Consider the following 20,448-nt stretch of genomic DNA (forward strand, 5'->3'; position numbering starts at 1 on the left):
CTTTTTTTTAATTGCCATCATAATCAAGCATACTGCTTCAAATTGCTGTATATGCATTAAACGCAGATATTAATGGTGATAAGAAAAGCTCGTATTTTAGGTTTGTTGTTTTTCATTTGTTTTCATTTTTTATTTTTATTTTTGTATTTTGTGCTGGTGCAATGGTGTTAAAATTGTCCTTCTTGGGAAAAATGGTTATTGGTTTATGTCTTTAATGTTATTACTATTATTCCAACATTGACGTTATTAGCTGTTGGTCTTACAACTTTCACGTTCTCCCAACTAGAGAATGTATGGAGTATAATTAATACTACTACTATTATTTGTTCCCAAAAACAAAATAGGAGTAGTTAATAGAATGTGCCATACCTCTTTAAAATGTTATTTAGTATATTATGAATTAAGAAAGGATCTTAATTTAAGTATGGTAGGAGTATTAGTTATATAGTAGCAATGTTTAATGAATATTGAATAATATGATATATTTAAATGTTAGAGTTGTTAGATACTACTATTATGATAGTAAATGACTAATTTTGGTAGATGTTTCAAAATAACAAAAATATACTCTTCATGATTATAAAAATAAGACATGATTTTTTCTGTGATGAGGACAGTTTTGGTTTGTGACTTTGTGGGAAAAGTCAATTTGAATGATTATGTTGATTGCTTAATTTCGTCATAGTATTCATTAAAGTTCATTAATCAAATTATTATCTGAAAAGTGTATATCATTATCTCTAGACCCTATTAATTATAATCAAGGGCGATTAATAAGTTAGTTAAGGAATGTTAATTTCTTAGAAGTTTAAATAGATTCTGATGCTATAATCAATTCATTCTCAATTCCATTTATAAAAGAAAAAAAATACTTATTTTAATGAAAAACTCATTTTGAACATTCAAGAGGACATATGGAGGTCGTTTGTAACGCATTATGGAACTTCACCCTCAGGAAGATATTTCAGTTGTAAATGATATGCTTTCCAAAGATTCAATGGCAATAATTCATCCCAAACAATAAAGCAGAGCACCTCGTGCTTTTTACAAATCAGGAGCTAGGAAATATTATCATTTACAACAATGTTTCACTGATTGCATAATTCAAGCCATTCTTCTGTACACATGTTCACAAACAAAATATTATCTCATCTATGATTAGTATAGTAGTAGGCTTCTTCAGCAGCAGCAGCGTCGTCTAATGTTTCATATCAATGGGCGCTGACAAGGAACGGGTGCTGGCAAACACTGCATTCTATGGTTTCAGAACCAGATGCTGGAACCTGAACCTGCATTCGAAATTCCCAAGAGTTTCAATCAATTTTTTCGTGATGAATAACTCCGAAAAAGGTTATTATTTGAACGAGACGAGAACCTGTAAGTGGACTGTGCACGTTGGGCATTCAACTTCTCTCATTCTCCTGCTAGAGGCTTCAGATTTTGCTCCTACAAATATAATTTTGCTTATAAAACAGACTCATTATAATAAGACTGTGAATAAGCAAACATTTCAGTTTGCATAATTACCTGTTTTGCGGTTCTTCTCCATCTCCTCCTGTAACAGAACATTAACCAGATGGCAAATCAGAAATCTTAAATATCATATCCTGTGAACGATACTTACAAATGCAATGAAAAAATCCAGATTAATGATCTAATACTTATCCACTGCAGTAAATAGACCGCACATTAATAGCAAGTGGATGTCTGAGATGGTAAAACAGCAGCAAGTTCAGAAAAGATCCTAACTATTTCAATGAAACAACAGGCACTAAATTTACAAAATTTGTGATTGGGTTTAGCCAATCATGGGTCTGCATAATACTGATCCACTGCAGTAAATTTAGACTGTAACATCAATAGCAAGTGGATGTCTGAAATGGTAAACTAGCAGCAAGTTCAAAAAAAGAACCTAACTATTTCATCGAAACAACAGGTACTGAACTTACAAAATATGTGATTGGGTTTAGCCAATCATGGGTCTGCATATCTTCGTTTTCATCATGTCTTAATTATTGTAAGTAAATTCTGGCTCAATTTATATATTTGCAGTACCTGAAGTTTTCTAGCAAGGTCTTCATGGCTCTGCAGCCCAGCAGCTCTACCAGGTGCTACCTTATTGCTGAGTCTTTGAGTCACCTCTGCCTGCAAACAAAAAGGAGAGTATGACAACTACATGAGAAGATATCCATATCATGCAACTCTCTGTCAGCAGATATAATATAGTTAGGAACTTAGATTTGCTTCAGCCAGAAAGCAGGATATAACAAAATTCCAATTGATCAGAGAAAGGCAGAGAGAGGGTAAACTAGAATGTACAAACAGGAACTTGCTAGGTATTAACAGATAACCTAAATCAGCCATATGCAGACAACACAGCCATGACAGGTTTCCAATCATATATTTTTCCAGTTAGGGCCACAACGGACTAAGTTGATTCAAAAGAGGCTAAAATCTAGAGAAACATCCACTATCCAGCATTGCAGAGAACACATTGGGATACAGTGAAAATATTCTGACAAGGATAAAGCTAAAAAGAACCTCTATCAGTTATAGTCAACCATATCATCAATAATGCACCAAAATATTCTGTCATGTATATTCATCAGATACTTGTTTTATGTTACATACATACTAGGTTGCCCAGGATCTACCAACTAAGAATCATCCCTATTAATGAAGAGACATACCAGATTACTGCTGAAAGGTAAAGCAATGGAAACTCATTGGCTCAAATGAAGGTATGCCTATATTCTATTCCCCCAGAAACAGTTTAATTTCTCCCCAGGAAATAAAAGAACCTTGGTAAAAATGGTACATACTACATACCATGCATCGATCACAAACTCGAACTGGTTGAGCATTCTCATCTGCAGTGAGTGCAATTCTCCCTTGTGTGCACTTGTCACAGAAAATATCCCCACAGTTTCGGCAGTGATGCTGATGAGATTAATTGACATAACACCAAATAACAAGGATGAGAAAAAGGTACTAATTGCATGAATTCTGATAACAATAGGACTAGCAGACAGTAACAGGAAAGAAATGTCAGAAATATTTATATTAGGGTGAGATGCAGATTCCTTGGAATTATAGTAGTATATCAACAATAAGATTGGAATAAAATTTGTGCCTCTCAATTGAAAATAAAAATTTGTAATCATTTTGCGACTTGCTCTGAAATTGAAAGGAGGCCAAATGTTGATGGATATTTATTAATTTGCCAGAACCAGTCTGCAGCCTAACATGAACTATATTTGATGTCTCCTATTGAACGTTTTTTATGACTAATAAAAATTCAGCATTGCTCTTCCTCTTCCACAATCTCGTTATCATTTTTTTGGTTATAACTATGGAAACCAAAAACTGCAAAAATTAATCAGTTATCCTGCATGCTTCTCATAATGGCAGTGACAAATAGACACATGCAACCAGTCAACTAAAAACATACCTTCCGATTAAAAGCATTAAAATCTGCTGCGCAAGCTGTGCACTTGACTACTGCTTCATCTGGGACCTATACGTCAGATATAGAACCATAAGTCAACAAGCACACAGGACAATTTTATCCTTATAGTACTTTTTAGAAGGATGAAAAAATATCTAAGAAACATTAATCGAACCCAGTGATCCTTCTCCTCGTTCATTGGCTTTATCAAGTTCCTCCAATCAATAAATCCTTTCTTCTTTTCTGATGATTGGTCAGTATCCTTAACTACATCTGATGGAGTACTGCTTGAACCTATCTCCTTGGACTGCATATGAAATGAAAATTGAATTTTAGCATCAACTTAAGAGTTAAGAAAAATGAATCTCATATGAGTTAATAATCATACAGGTAAACACCAACATATTATGACAAGGGTTGATCCATAAATATTACACACACACTCTACTGCTTTATGCATGGTCAACATAGTGGAATTATCTGAGTTGCTAAGTTGACATATGCTAATGCTAAAAATGAAATGAAGAGCCCCTGGAGATCATTAGTACTACCGCTTGCTACATACCATGGAGTTTCCCGTTTTTGAGTTGTTAGGAAGGTTAGAAAGCCAGTATGTAACTAAATGGACAGCACCAGAATAGTTTACTCCAGAAGTCTCAACATCAACATCCGAATGAAGACATATATTATTTTACATAAGGAAGGTGACAAAGTGAGTTAAAAGGTGTAGTCACAACATAATCCATCACAGAGCTAGGAGTACAACATAATTAGTTCATCACTGTTACTAGCAAGCCAAGAAAAAAAGGATTGAAGAATTTGTAGCAACTAGCATGTGCATCAACAGCAGAAATTATAAGATATGGAACATCTCCTAACCTGTATGCTTGCTGCTGTCACTATATCCAGGATATTATTTGTGGTATAGCTATTTGACTTGAGCCTAATCCGTCTTGGTTCAGGCTCAACACTGGATTTGGCCCAAAATGCAAAGATATGTGAATCCAACACCTGGATAAAAGATTATGCTAATGAAGTTTCCAGATAAAAATAATACTAGCACAATTAAAAAATGCACTTGACTCTCATATGCAGCAGTGAGAACGTACATCACATCTAGTAACCATGTCAAGTGGGTATATTTTCAGCATCCGACTGGTTGCTGGATCCAAGAATCGTATTCCATCAAGCCCAACCTAAAATAACTCAAATGCAAGGAGTTAACCATAGAAAATCACAACAAACAAGGGACGTGCATGCCGTAGAATAAATAATCTCTGTTTTGTAAAGATATTTGGTGCTAGTAAATAGGACTCACTCCGTCCCGTAGAAATATGAACTACGTATTTCATTTTTAGTCCGTCCCTTAAAATTATGAACTAACAATACTTAATAACTTATTCTTTCTCTCTCTCGTACATTACCAATTATGCATTAAAACTCGTGCCGCTTCAAAAGTTCATAGATATTTTTAATAGTCAGAGGGAGTATTCAACTACATTGATAGATAGCTGCTGCTACCACTTCAAAATTATGCAGCATGAAATGAACTAGAAATTTAAAAATCGCATTTCTTTCCAGATATAATAATCATGAAAATACATGAAATGCGTGATCTGATTGTGTTTAACAAGCAAAAACTAAAATCAGCAATAAACTATTTACCAACCTGACAAAGAACATCCATATCAGTCTGACCATAACCTTCCGACAGTAGCTTCACGCGGAACTTCTGAACGCCACTCTTAACATCCTCGGAATCCTCCATCTTCGGCACCGCCTTCACAATCCTCGGCGAAGAACTCCCAAACTCATTCTGTACTTTACCTCCAGGAACAGTAATCGGCCTCCCATAATCATCAAACAAGACCGCACCCTCGCCTCCGGCGGTGTCCGATGATCGTCCTCCTTTCCCACCATAAGGAGCCTCCACCGGCCCCCCATTATACTTGTAAACTCCATCATCATAACTCCTCTGATCCCCGCCATAATTCATGTTGCCCTCATACGAATTCGCATGATACGGAACATCAGAAGAGCCATACGAATACGGCGATGGATCGTACGGATAATGGTTTTGTTGGTGGTAATCATAATTCACAGGAGGCTGATTCTGATTATACAATTGATGATTTTGCGAGGCGTCATGGAGGTGAGGGAAGGAATATTGCGGAGGATTAGGAGTATAATTGGAGGGGTAAGAGTAATCGGGCGGCGAGGTCATGACAGGAGGCGCGGAGGCATACGCGGCGGCGGGATCGGGATTGAAGGGCGGAAGATCGGTGGGCGAATAGTATTGGTTGTAACGAGGTGAAGAGGTGGTGCCGGATTGGGGCTGCATCTTGATCTTTTCTTATTTTTGGGAGGCGATGTGATTTGGTGAAACCCTAACAAATGCTAGTGTAAAAATTGGGGGAAATGGATTGAGCAAATTCAACGAATTGAGAAAAGCGAATGAAGAAAACTCTGGTGGGAATTGGAGTAGAAGGTTCTCGTTGAGCTTTATTCCATTTCCCGGCTATGAAGAAATGTAAATTACAATAACACCCCTAAGGTTTAGGTATTCTCAAATTAGACCATTTTATCGCAGCCCTTAATTTTAATTTGACCACGTTAATAAGCAATCCAATAATTTAAAAGTTCTTCACTAGATATTAAATAATATTAATATAAAATACCAATTTATTTGATTAAACTTTAATAAAATAATCAGTTAAAATCTTTAAATTTTTAATTAACATTGATTGCCACTTGCCACCATCCTCAAAATGCCTTGATGACTTCTATTTTGTTTTGAGATCTTCTAATCATCCACAAAATGTGTTCTTCAACTTACCAACCCTGAACCCTGATTGATTTGTTGCATGAATAAAAAAAAGACACTTAGAAATTACTCCTATTTCTTTAGCTTGCAAAGATGTAGAAGCAACAGGAAGAATTTATTCAGTATATAACATTTCTTCTATCGCCCTTAACACATTCAGCTCCAACCCATCGGCTATTGCTTATCGCTCCGTCTCTTGTTCCACCACATTACAATTTACAATACTCCATTCAATCACTTAAGCATGCTACGATTAACATTTTGACTTTATTAATTAGTAAAAGAGGTAGTGACTTGACACATGGGATACTTTGCTAATTTACTCTGCAAAAGAGAGAAATGGAAATTAGAGGGTAAGCTTGAAAAAGTTCGTAGTGTAATTGCATTCCATAATCCAATTCATAAAACTTCAATCAATATCACGAACACAAAACAATCAATTAGAATCTGGAATGTCGTAGAATATCTAATTATTTCATCTCACAATCTGATATCAATCATTATACCAATTCGTATCATTCCTCTAAATAATTATTGTCAAATGATACAATAAGAATAATCATATTAATATTTTTAAATTTCAATGATAATATGCAAGTTGTTAATCAAAATGATATTGTCATATGCTACAAATATAACATACTCCTAGTATAAACTTTATTCATACTTAATTTCATCAATTAACACAATATATATTTTGAGACTATCATTGTAACGATTTGAATAATTTTGAAGCATATAAAATCTTTAATATATCAATAGATAACATATTTAACTATCAAACTATGCTCAGTGATAGACACTGGTACACATACACATATAAGACGTCATCCGTATCGAACAATACACATCTCTTATATTGCCTATCGCAAGACAACGCATATTCACATATGTATTATTATAAAGCATGTGTCACATATTATCGTTGTAGAGCACGTATTATTGTAAAACATGTGTCACATATTACTATCGTAGAGCACGTACTATGTATCAACATATCAAATAGATCATTGCTTCTTTTATTATAAATGATCAAACTTGTGTGGAGATGTGCAGTACAATGCCACGTGACATGTCAACTTTAATTATTTTTAATTAATTTTGTCTAGCTATAAAAAATAAATTAACTTGTCATCTGGATGGTATTTGAAATTTAATTGCAGCACTTTTTTAAGACTACATATTAATCTTTATGGATACAAATTTTATATTACTATTAACCATTACCATAATTGAGTGCCAATTTACAATCTGTTTTTAGTTTAATAAAGGAGATAGAAGTGTTACAACTAATGTTGACTTTTGTTTCTTTGTTTCCTCCTTTCTCTATTTACCTGATTTACTTGTTAGTGTAGTGGTACCTGCATTTATTTTCTTTTATAGTGTTTCACTCTGACAGTATCATATCAATCATGCAGTACTATATAATTTATTTTCTTTATTCCAGACTTCTTTACTAGAATACTTCCTTATTTTCACTATAATCTGTTCATATAATTAATTTAATTTTAATAAAATAAATAAGTTGGAGTGAAAATGAGGAATTATTTTAGTGAAAGAAATCTGGAAGAAATAAAAAAATGTGGAATTTACTGATATGAAAAGGGTAAAGATTACAATTAATGGCCTAATCAAATTAATAAAACGTTAAAAATGATGAAGACAAGTGGATTAACCACTCTCCTTGTCAATATTTACCTAGTAAACTGTAATATTCTCTCTCCTTCCAGCAAAAAAGAGGCAGCAACAGTTGCAGGTAGCAGTGAAAAAGTAATATATATTCATATCTGGGTAAATGGTTTCCAATGAAGTCAACAAAAGAGGAAAAGGGCCCTCCAAAGAAAATCCATTCTAACATCTAGACATAAAAATACATTGAAGTGATTTAAATTTAATCAAAATGGAGCAGTGGAAGCTCTATGGAGAGGCTTCCCTTTGTGGTCAGCTGCTTCTTCTCTATGAAACTGACAAGAAACAAATGGATAAATTAAATCATTAGCCTTTCCCTCAATAGAAGGACAGTTGAAACTTGAAAGTGTAAAAATGGCATACAAAATGTAACATGTAAGTGCCAAAGGAGGCAGTAGCCAGTAAGTATTTCCATTTTGAGAAGAAAATTGAACTTTTGCTGTTGATTTGCTTTCATAATAGAATTTCACACCTGGAGTTGCTGCTTTCTGAGCATGGCATTCTCTTGAAGCAAATGAGCTACTTCCAGCTCTAACTCATTAGTGTAAGCCTGCACATGATTTCTTGAAAGATTACTTTTAAATTTCACAAAGATTAAATTTTTTTAATTAAAATTGAAGAGAGAGAGAGAGTGAGGGTTTCCACTTTCCTGCTTTCTAGCTCTGGAGCGAGCAGCAGACTCTCGGTTCTTGATCATGCGTTTATGGTGGCGGTCGGCGGAAGTGGGGTCGAAATCCTGGAACCTCTTCTTGCCGGCGGCGGCGGTGGTGGTGAGGGTTATGTCTTTCCAGACTTGTTCCATGGTTTTGGGGTCAGAAGAAGATGTCCACATTTCCAGCACAATTTCACTCGCCACGTTTCGATTGATATTTGGTTCAATGCCCATGTTGTAGTATTAATATTTTACACTTTTTTTGGAAAATGGAAGTTTGCACATGTTTTTACACTCATAATAAAATATGAGTACTTGCACTTGCACAGCTTTTGAAATAAATAATCAAATGTTTGATTCATATACTTTTTTCGACACACAATTTAAAAAAATTATGTTAAATAAAAAAAATAAAGTAAAAATGAAAATAATGAAAAAATAAAAAGAGGATAAAGTAAAAGAGAATAAAGTAAGTGAGAAGAAATATGCTTAATTTTTCTAAAAAAGTAAATAACTCCACTATTATGGAACGTAACAAAATAGCAAAATGATTCCACTACTAACAGAAAAAGTATTTGATAAGTTTAGTTGGTAATGTTCTTCCTTGATCATTCTCTTTAAATTATGTACCCTCATTGCTTCTTCTATCCATGTGATGTGATGTGAATTATGATGAAGTGCAAATCAGTTAATAAGATATTTCTCTTCTAACCAATGAGTCAGTCACCATGATTGTAAACCAACATTGATCCTTTTTGAGAAAAAAAAAAAAAAGAGAAAAAAATCAATGCATGTAAATGTTCATTACTTATTACTCCTACTTATTAGTAGTACTATTATTGTTTTTATGGCAAACCGATGCTATTGATTCTACTATTTGATCTTATATTGTCGGATATTGATTAACCATAGGCCAAAATTATATGTGATCTTTTTTAAATACTCCATCCATTTTTTAAAATTAAAAATTTACTTTTTTGTTTATTTCCTAAAAATAGACCCTTTCCATTTTAGTAAATAAATACACAGTATCATACACTAACATTAATTACACTACTTTTTCCCTTCTTCTCTCTTATTTTACATTTTTTCTTTTTCTTCTCTTTTACTTTACTAATTTTGCATTAAAGCTCGTAGTGTTCCACATTTCTATTGGTAAAGCAAGAAACAGATACTAGAAAGAAAAAGAAATTAAAGTATCACTTCATCCGTCTCACAATAATTGTCACTCTTTCTCATTTTGGTCGGTTCCACAATAAGAGTCAACACTTCATTTTTATCATAAAAATAAAAAATGCATACTTTTGTGAGATAGAGGAAGTAATGATTATTTTAAAAAATAATTTTTTATTCTTATTCAAAATCTATATGCAAGGATTGATACAACTTATTTTTTACTTCATCCGTCCACGAAATGTCCATAAAAAATAATCTCATTTATAAAAATGAAAAGTTATTATCTCATATACTTTATCCATTTTTTTTCATTTCTCTCATATTTTACCTACTTTTTCTCCTAAAATCTCTTTTACTTTACTTAACTTTCTCACATTTTCTTTACTTTACCAATTTCCTATTAAAATTTATGACGTCTCTACAAATGAAATTATTTCTTGTCGACGGGGAAGAGGGTATAAAAAATTATCGATTTTTATTTAAATGGAGTATATTTTTTCATTTAAATTTGTCTCATAGTACCGATAATACTTATGCATTGTCATGTCGGCGTGATGTATTAATATATATACGACACCTTTTTATTTCCCCTCACCCAAAAACTTACCCACTCCCATCATTTTGCGTAATTTATTTTATTTTAGAGTCAATTATCTTTGTTTCATGATTTTGATTATTTTTGAAAAAATGTTCACGACTTATTCTTCAAAAAATCTCCGCTTTATGTTCCGTTTTATAGTTCGGTCAGTATCGATGATGCATCATGCTTGGTAGTTTTATAAGGGAAAGATAAAAACCTCAGAATTATACTCCAACATACAGAAATATTTTGTATAAATGTTGCATTTATAACTTGAATTTTCCTGTTTGCAGGGCAATAATGCTTGAAAGTAAATACTGTATTTTGTAGGGCATTTATAAATATCGCGTTTGGGGTTTATACGTGATAAGCTTCATTTACCATCTTGCATTTTGTTTGTTTTGACGCAATAAAAATTCGAGCTTGTCGTGTAAAATATAATGTAGTACAGTAACATATAAATATGAAAATAATAGTAGTAACATATCCTTATTGGTTTCGTTTTACTAGAAAATGGCAAATACAACATTCTTATTTTACGGGGAGTGTTATATTGCTAACTCATAACTTAATTGCTAACTATAATTAAATAATAATTATTAAATATTCAAATTAAAAGCTTAGATCATTAATCCCTAAATGTCAATACAATCAACGAACAACGTCAATAAGGCCATAGGATTAATTTCAAAAAATATCAATAGGGGTATTAATGTCAATTAACTACATGTTTAGTTATAACTAACTTTTAAAAGAAATCCCAAAACTTTAAATTCATATAACATATATCAAATTAAAATAATTTTATAAGGATTCTAACGATATCATACATGCATATGTTCCGACGTCAAAATTTGAAAAAAAATTTGAAATTTTTTAATCTTTTCGTACAAGCAGAAATGTCAACAAACTATATACAATATGTTAATATAATACATGTAGAATGTCAATATAAGCAATATTCACAAAGCATTGTGTTGACATTTTCGGAACACTATGTTGACATTTTCATCCAAAACCCTAATTTGGAGTTTTTTTTTTTATCTTTTTCAATTTAATTAATAAAAACGAAAATTATACGTGATAAATTGTAGACCACACGTTTTCTAAAATCCTATGGCCTTAAATTAGTTGTAGTTAATAATTAAATGACAGATATAACAATTGATTACTCCCCCCCCCTTATAGTAGAAGAAACATAATTATGTCATTTTGGAAATGTATGTATAGACGTCACGTCTATGTCCATTAAGAACATAAAACCATGAAATTATATACACTAAAGAATAAAGAATACAGTACTCTGTTACTTGATGTCGACACAACATAAGAATATGATAGTAATTAATTAGAATACGAGATTAATTGCATAGAAAGAGTTGCAGATAATGAAGAGCTAAGATTACTCCCAAGTCCCTGAATCTCATTTCATTTGCTCATAAACCACACATTTTACAATCACAATCTGCAGCCCGATCTCTCCATATACAAACATATTCACACATGAATACAATAAATTTACAAACCCAAATCCAATACTTATATACTCCCTGATTCAATACAAATAAATGCAAACAATCAATTTCTACATAAACACAAACACCAGTTGATTCAAGGTCCGTACACACACACGGTTGGCATCACGTTGTCAAGATATCGGGAATGGTGGGAGAATGGGCTCCCAGAACCCTGCCCCCGACGTCAGGGAAGTTCTCATGTCCTTTCATCGGATTTACGTTGCCATCTGCATCAACTGCCACCGGATACTTGAGAATATGACCTTGCAGCTCTTTAAATTCGTCGCAGGTGTATCTCTGCCAATTATCATCAGCAACCTCGTTCACTCTCCTCACACAATCCAAATCCTCTGGCGTGTTGTAAACTTTTTCGACCATACCAAGATGCTCTGCCCATAGCGACATTCTATATCCATAAACCTGCATATTTGAGTGAGAGTTAGAAGTCATGGTGCATATAAATCATCAAAAAATACTACTCCTACAAGGCTAACACACCACCATATCTGCATGATATCAAGTTGCAAAATATAGTTTTACGATGATAATTATTGTAAAAGCATGCTGATGATCAGATAATAATAAGAAAGTGTCTTAATCTGAAAACCATATATAGATGCTAAAAGCAGCAAAAACCTCTCGAAGGAAAACAAACCTGGCCATGTGGATGATTTTGCTTCTTTGCCCAAGTATGATGAGGTTGATATCCACCCATTGCTATCTCTGTGTCTTTTGAGCCAGCCATTGATCTCTGATTTATATTGGCAGATCCTATTATTACATACTCGTCATCCACCACCATTCCTTTGGCATGCACATAAATCATGAACCGCTGAAACTTTTGTGCCTCCGAAATCTGTATGAAATCGCAAATTAAGAGGGAGGAGAATCACATATAAATGCACAATCTAAGGGGAAAGAAATATGCATATGCAAATCTATATATTATGTGTTGAAACTTTTTTAACTCTATCAATCAGCGAATATGTAAAGAAATCTTCTCATATTTTCAAACCAGTGAAAAACTAAGTAGTGGGTTACTATTCTCTTTCAGTGAACCTTAACAAGGGTACTATCAATGGAATCAATAACCTTAACAATAATTTGCTTACATATTCCTCTCTATTTGGGTGATCGTTTCTTATATCACAATAATGTCGATTCATGCATCTCATTATTCTAAACACAAGAAAGGATGGATCTCGTTCTAACCTTAGCAGCATCCGCTGAGGCAGCACCAGGACCTGTAACCTGTTCCCGGTTTCCAATGCAGTAGAAATTCAAATAGTCTAGTGGATGTGCATCGAGTTTCATTGATTTGATCTCTTTTGCAATAACTTGATACATCATCTGCATTGTTTGTCCCTGTTGTATACACAGGCATTTAAAGAGTATAATCTCAGTATCTGAGAATTTGACTTCACTTGATAACATCATAAGTTTGTACCCAAGATACGACTTAAGAGCCTAGAAAGAAATAATACTACTAGTGAAACTGACATGCAGTTCTATTTATTGACTATCGTATATGAATCTTGCAGTTTACGGATTACAAGAGTAATCCGTAACTTCTCAACCTAATCTTGCAGTTCTATTTATTGACTATCGTATATGAATCTATGCGCAGATATTTTCATTTCGAACCCTCACTTATTACCAATATCTCCAACAAATCATCAAACAGTCACAGTAACTTCTCAACCTAGCATCACCGAGTGCTTCTAGAAGCCTTCCCTTTTCTCCTATATGAACGAAAAGCAAAGAGGCAGAAAAATATAGACTCTATTACACTGCAAAATATAGCATCAATGCTTGCCATAATAAACAAATTAATGCATATTGAATCAATGATCCACAGAGCATGATATCAATAAAGATACTTGTGAAACCAGTATATGCATAAAGGTACAATTCGTCAACAATAAATAAACTGCAAATTACCTGCCAGAACAAAATTTCTTGCACAACATTGTCCTTGGGATTTCCCTCGGGCCACATTGGTATAATAATGTACACGGCGAATCTCTCGTTAGCTCTTATTTTACTAGCAATTTTCAAAGCCAACTCCATAGGGATTAGATGATCAGCCCCTGCCATTTGGTCACAAGAATGAAAATATTATTCATCATACTATTGAATAAGTAGACAGAAGCTTATGTATTATGATAGCATGTATGAAAATAATATGCATTTTTTTCCCAAACCAACACAAGATCCCACAAACTAAAGTGGCCTCAAGACTATTCATACATGAATGAAAAACAGGAGAAATTATCCTGGAAGCAGAACTACTGAAACTACACGAAACCCTCGCAAAATAAAGTTCCACATTACATATAAATGTCTATTAAATGCAAATTCAACCAAAAAGTACGTAGAAACTTAGAGAGAAAATTAATCTAAGGAAAATGCAGACATCGATCTTTACCTGCATCTTTGTATGAAGGCCAAGCATATGAAGAACCAAGAAAATATTGATTTTCAATATAGATAAAATGCTGAGCAGATCTTATTGCCTGAATATATGCTGTTTGAATGCTTTTGTCGATCACCATATTCTTGGAGCAAATAAGGTTCTGCAATCAAACAAAGTTTATTATTTTTTACAAAAAGGAAAAGGAAAGAGAAACCATTATGAATGATGGGTGAAAAGGAAATATTTCTGTAAATAATGCACATATCCCAGACTCATGGCAGTTTATATAGAAAAGATGCCACAGGAAAAAAGTATGAGGGTGTTTTAACCTGTTCCTCAGCTTCATCATAGAATTTGGGAAAGCCTTTGAGTGACCCTGAATCAATGGACCTGAATATCTAAAGAAGAAAATAATACTAAATACAATCATCCCAAAATTATCAAACAATAAATTGCAATCTTCCAATCCAGGGGATTCCAACCTGAACATGCCAATTTTCAGGGTGTTCTTCTCTAGACACATATAGCTTGGGATCATCCTCCTGAGAATACCTGTAAGTTCCATCCTTAGTTACGGTAAGGGCAGGGCTTAATATCCATGATATTCGCTCAATTTTTATCATGGCATCATCATCCCAATTGGACATCTTTTTCTTCAGTATACTAAATTCTCTCCACTTGGTTGATTTGCGCCAACGTTGGGCGAAATTTATAAGAACATCATATGCAGCAGGTCCATCAATTTTGCAGTGCAAATCATGCCATGGCTGCCTTGGAGCTTGCATTCCTGCCTAAGTATGTAAAATGATAAAAAGGATGAAAGAAAAGTTACTTAAACACTCACCAACCTAGTGTTGCAGACCATAAGACAGCATATCATGATATCAAAAAATGAATCAAAAGGACTGCTGTATAAGAAATCTAAAAAAATTTCCAGATGGCATAACGCCTCACAGTCAGTAGCTATTAAGATTATATTATTTCCTTGAGCTTTATTTCATGCTTTTGAGTTTCATTTCTTACTATACAGACTACAGAATAGTATCCTCTCTCATGTTCCCCAGCATTTGATATTTGCTCAACTAACAATTGATTTTTATCAAGCCTAAGCTACAACCTGAAGAGAGGGGATTAAAGTAGGTATACAAAGGAAAGTCTGGAGGTCCCTTAACTTGTGCGGTGGCAGCGAGAACCAACGACCTCGTTAACTCGTTTATGCCTTTATGGTCCCTCCAGCCATAAGTAATAGTACTATTGTTCTTATACCTTGTATAAACTATATAAAGACTCTAGTAAACATGACTAATGCTTTCACAGTAACCAAAATTCCAGGGATTAACGGAAGGTTGACAATTTTCAAGATTTAACTGAGTAGAATCACACTATCATCATTGGTTCATGAACCCAGTAAGTAGTGATGATCATGAAAAGTTTCTCATTTAATTATTTGTAGTATGCTTCAGTGATAAGATGAGGTAAATCAGTATAACATTTTACTTCAACTTTGTCCTATTACAAACCAAACACATGAATGAGGTTTTATTCTACTTTTCTCAAAACCAACATCCTGAAGGTCAAACTAATTATCCTGAAAACAGAAGAGACGATATCGAATCAACAAGAAAACTAGCAAAGGCCAACTAGACTCACTGCACATTTCTGATGCTAGATATTAGTTCTAATTTATAAGTTCAAGTCAATTTTATTATCAAGTCTGTTGGGCTTTTAGATTGTTGGACCTTAGCATGGGCCAGAGAAGGACTCTTTCCATGCTTTACTTGAGCTATCTGGGTTAGAATTCGATTACATCCTGACCAGTGTTGATGCTTGGGGAAGGTTCTTGTGCAAGACTGCAAGTTACTTTTCTTCTCTTTCGGTTCATTCCTTTCTAGATGCTACATATTAGTCCTATTTTATAAGTTTGAGTTAATTTTATTATCAAGTCTGTCGGGCTTTTAGATTATTGGACCTTACCTTGGGCCCGAGTAGGACTATTTCTATGCTTTACTTGAGTTAGCTGGGTTAGAATTTGATGTTATCCTGACCAGTGTTCATGCTTGGGGAAGGTTCTTGTTCAAGTTCCTTTTCTTCTCTTTCGGTTCATTCCTTTCTACACATAGTTTGGTTTTATTTTCATCTAGATAAACACTTCACTCTATTACAGTTCAAATAGTAGACCATTTAGGATTGATTGGGAAAGTTGAGCTCATACGAACTCATAAAGAAGGCAAAAGTAATACTCCCTCCGTCCTAACTAAGTTGAGTCGCAACTTTTGGGCATGGAGATTAAGATATCGTGTTGAAAAGTAGGAGAGAGGTATAAAGTAGGAAAGATAAAGAGAGAGTAAAGTAGATGATTGAATAAAGTAAGAGTGATTGGATGTTCTGTTTTTTTTTAAAAAAAGGAAATGAGGGCATCCCAAAAAGGAATACGACTCAACTTAGTTGGGACGGAGGGAGTATATATAAATATACAATGTTTGTGCACACCACCACGGCTCCACAATCATGGCACATAGTTTAAACTACAATACTTAAGAAACAGACATTCATGTCAATCAAAAATTAAAGCAACTAAAGCATAAACTACTCACCGGAAACGTAGGCTGATGAAAATCATCCTTAAAACAAGTGTCAAGATCACGGAATAGTCGATGGTCAGGTGTATCATACCGACCATCACACAGATCAAGACCTCCTATAAAGGCAGTAACTTTTCGATTATTTCCAGGTGCTTGAGTATCAACAAGAACACATTTCTGATGGTGTGTAAACACGTTTCCAACTACCTGGAGCAAGATTACAAAAGTTATTCAGCAGAAAATGAAGCTTGTGGGAAAATGAGGCTACTAAGCTTCTGGAGACGGGATTCAGAAAATTAGCAGGAAATTAAGAACAAATCATGCCACGGTCTCTGAGGAGTGAGGACAATGCAAAATAGATTATCTTAATCACAATTTCCCATAATTTGTTGTTTCTACATATATTTACTGTCAAATAAGGCTTCCTCAGCACCCTTGTCATGTTTAAACTTTAAAGTGGTGGCCATGCCTCTTTCCCGATCTGATAGTTTCTTTTATCTACCGAAAAGATATAAACATGCTAAGAAAATGGTCCCTAGGGTTGTATTTCAAAATAGTAGGACAAGGTCTGATTGCATCATACTTAACCTATTTATATGAACTTAAAACACAAGAAAGACTAATAAAGACACTCCCAGATAGAAACAGCAGCCATGTAAAACTACCTGCTGTTTAATAAAGCTAAGTTTACTGCTCCCATAACGTGGTGACAGAACACAAATTACAGATGAATGCTTAAAAAACTTCTTTGTCTCTTCATCATGAGTTGCCATCACACCTGTCTGCATCCAAAGACACCAAACTATTAGTCATCTTAGCAAGTGAAGCTTACCTGTTGATTACCACTATAGAACAATTCAGACAGAAGAGAGATAAGGAAACTCACAATTAAAAGAATCAACACATACAGATATATATCTGAGTAGCATGCCATATATCGGAAAGTTAGAATATAAGTGAATTATTGTTCAAAGCATCAGTTTCTTTAAGACTGTATTAAAGATCAACTCTTTGAGCCAACTTTTACAACAGAAACCTAAAAAAGTGGAGTCAAAACAGGCACAGGCCGTGTACAGTAGCATACATGTGATGCTGAAGCAAATATGCTTAATGTTTCAGTTCAGGATCATATGTGCTTAAAGAAAAGGCATGGAAGTACATATGTAAAATTCACTATGATAAGGAAAAAAACTATAGTACAAATAGGGCTCTTAAACATTAAGCGCCCATTCAAAGTGCACATATCTGATGGTAATATGGTAATGCATAGATATTTTCAGTCTTCCAACCCCCATGTAAGGTTACCAAGGCTGATGAAGTTAACAGAAAAATTAAAAATAACTATAGATAATATGCATTTAGTAATTATAAGTATATGGATTCTATGTTTAACTGTTCTTGGTTGGCTGCTACATTAAAATAATTGTAGTTGTAGTAGTTATATTTGATAAATATTAACAGTTCGATAGTAGCTTCCGCTCCAAAAAAAATCACATCTTGGTTGTTGACTCAACACATTCTAAACATATGAGCTTAGAAGGATATACGATAAAAGTTAGTCTATTAAAAATATAAACAAAGCAGCATACACTTGGTTCTGATGTTCACAGCAAACATGCCGACAGAAATAGTTAAAAGTAGAGAGTAAAATCATCCCAAAGAGATTAATTTTAAGCTGACTTTATCACAAGAATAAAATAACTGAATTACTTTACTCCAGTGGACATATTTTATGATATGCAGCATAATATAAAAGACGCTCAAAAAAGGTATCCTACCTAATCATAAACCTATCTCTAACGGCCACAGAAAGTATATTAAGTAAGTTTAAGAAGAAGAAATGCTACATATCATAATCATACCGTGTTGATGAGGAATTTATCATGCGAAGTCTTATCATCCCAAACCAGCAGCAGAACTCGAACTCCTTCCTGAGACTTATACTTCAACAGGTCTCCAAGCATCAGATCGCCACCTCGTGGCAAGGGTTTGGTGGGCTCTCTAATCAGCCTAACTTTATGGAAAACAGACCATCCTGTAATGTATATCAAATGGTGCGCCTCGGCGACGGCATAGCATATATCCTCCCAACAAGTGGCGTGCTGCCGAATTGAGCCCTCGTCTAGCTCGATTTTGGGCATTTTGTCTGGAAACACATGAGCGTCCTGATACAGAGTGACGGCGCTCCCTTTCCGGAGAGGGAAATAAGTGTGCCTAACCCCTCCATGGCTGGGATCGCCGGCGACGCCGTGCTTGTACAGCGGATTTTTATCACACGGAGTGAATTTCATTTTAAGATGCAGCGCGGAGTCGGGTTTGGGCGGTTTCCCCGACGCGCCAATGAGGGGGTACCATTGGCAGAGCTCGTCGCCGGTGGCGATCTCCGCCGCGGGGATGAGGATCTTCCCCATGGTGTCGGCGCCGAAGACGTCGTTGTCCTTGACTCGGATCTCGAGATTGGCGAAGGGGTGGGCTAAGGGGATGTGGAAGCGCTCGTTCCACTTAGGGTTCTGCGAGTTGGAGATGACGCGCGTGCGGGCGAGTGTGGCCTGGGGAACGGAGACGGTGACGTAGGGGTCGCTGGTGATGATCTTCCGGTGGTGGTGCAGCTTCCGGTCGTGGCGGCTGCTGGCCTTGCTGCCGCCGCTGGCGTAGACTTCGCCGTCGGAGGCGGTTCCGCAGGGGGCGAAGCAGCGGCGGAGGCGCTCGGAGAAGAGGTCCATGTTGGGGAGCGAGCGCGCCTCGAGGACGTGGAGCTCCAGATCTCCGTGCAGGTAGATAACCGCCGGGTCGTCCGCCGCCATGATTGAATTAGGATTTCTCCGCGGCGTTGGGCTGCGATTGATTTAGGGTTTCGTCGCCGGCAAATGCAGCAGTGGAGTAGAGGAGAAGAGAGCTGTGTGTGAGAAGAGAAGAAGAAAGGGACAAATTATTGAATTTTGTTGAAAAAGTGACAACTCAGGCTTATATTTTAAATTAGAAAAGATTTGGCAAAATATTGCCTTGTAACGGATACAACTGTCAAATACTAGTATTATTAAAATAAATAAACAACAAAAATCAAACTATGTAGTATGTCGATTGTAATTTTACTAGAATATAGAAAAAATCAGAGACATAATAAAATTAGAGAGATCTGTTTAATTGGCATTGGGGGGAATGACGTGCAATGGGTTGATGCGAGCACGTGAATCGTGGCCGTGGCCCCACGTTTCCTCTTTGGATTAAATATCACGTCGTGGTCTCAATGTTTTGATTTTATATCCTAGTATAAACACATACTACTTCAAAATAGACAACAAATCATAAATTTTCTATTGTTATTTTTATATATTGACATTTAGAAAAGAGAAAGAAATGACGAAGATGATTCATGCAAGAAATTCGATTGGAATCTTGGGATCTTTTCAAAACAATGAACACAATTCTAGATATAGCATCAAAATCGAAAAGCTAGAATGAAGCCACAAATAACTATTTATACATCGAATGAAAAATAGCATAACAAGTCCAAAATTAGGCTAAAAATTAAGTGTTTTTATTGTGTATTCTTGATAAACTAGT

The 20,448-nt window shown here is 34.9% G+C and overlaps 3 protein-coding genes across 3 annotated transcripts; all 3 read right to left on the bottom strand.

The window, feature by feature from the left end:
* Positions 1–962: 962 nt before the first annotated feature.
* On the bottom strand, positions 963–5,924 carry LOC125201324 (protein FREE1). Its single transcript, XM_048099386.2, has 10 exons — positions 5,118–5,924; positions 4,558–4,644; positions 4,328–4,459; positions 3,624–3,755; positions 3,452–3,517; positions 2,830–2,940; positions 2,056–2,145; positions 1,528–1,555; positions 1,376–1,446; positions 963–1,289 (listed from the first exon to the last, which is right to left on the bottom strand). The coding sequence occupies exons 1-10, from the start codon at positions 5,787–5,789 to the stop codon at positions 1,212–1,214; spliced, it is 1,467 nt and encodes a 488-aa protein (XP_047955343.1). The 5' UTR covers positions 5,790–5,924; the 3' UTR covers positions 963–1,211.
* A 2,105-nt stretch (positions 5,925–8,029) lies between these two features.
* Positions 8,030–8,847, bottom strand: LOC125203659 (bZIP transcription factor 27-like). The gene is made up of 3 exons (XM_089063702.1): positions 8,615–8,847; positions 8,434–8,524; positions 8,030–8,236 (listed from the first exon to the last, which is right to left on the bottom strand). Exons 1-3 carry the CDS (start codon positions 8,845–8,847, stop codon positions 8,168–8,170), a joined length of 393 nt encoding a protein of 130 aa, XP_088919828.1. The 3' UTR covers positions 8,030–8,167.
* Positions 8,848–11,771: 2,924 nt separating this feature from the next.
* LOC125221481 (phospholipase D delta-like) lies at positions 11,772–19,844 on the bottom strand. Its single transcript, XM_048123605.2, has 10 exons — positions 18,747–19,844; positions 17,550–17,666; positions 16,897–17,091; positions 14,785–15,093; positions 14,632–14,700; positions 14,315–14,462; positions 13,828–13,976; positions 13,099–13,251; positions 12,542–12,742; positions 11,772–12,306 (listed from the first exon to the last, which is right to left on the bottom strand). Exons 1-10 carry the CDS (start codon positions 19,686–19,688, stop codon positions 12,010–12,012), a joined length of 2,580 nt encoding a protein of 859 aa, XP_047979562.1. The 5' UTR covers positions 19,689–19,844; the 3' UTR covers positions 11,772–12,009.
* Positions 19,845–20,448: the final 604 nt, after the last annotated feature.

This window comes from Salvia hispanica, chromosome 2, assembly GCF_029641045.1.
Source record: "Salvia hispanica isolate PSC_SH4W2 chromosome 2, Shi_PSC_v1, whole genome shotgun sequence".
Taxonomy (NCBI): Eukaryota; Viridiplantae; Streptophyta; class Magnoliopsida; order Lamiales; family Lamiaceae; genus Salvia; species Salvia hispanica.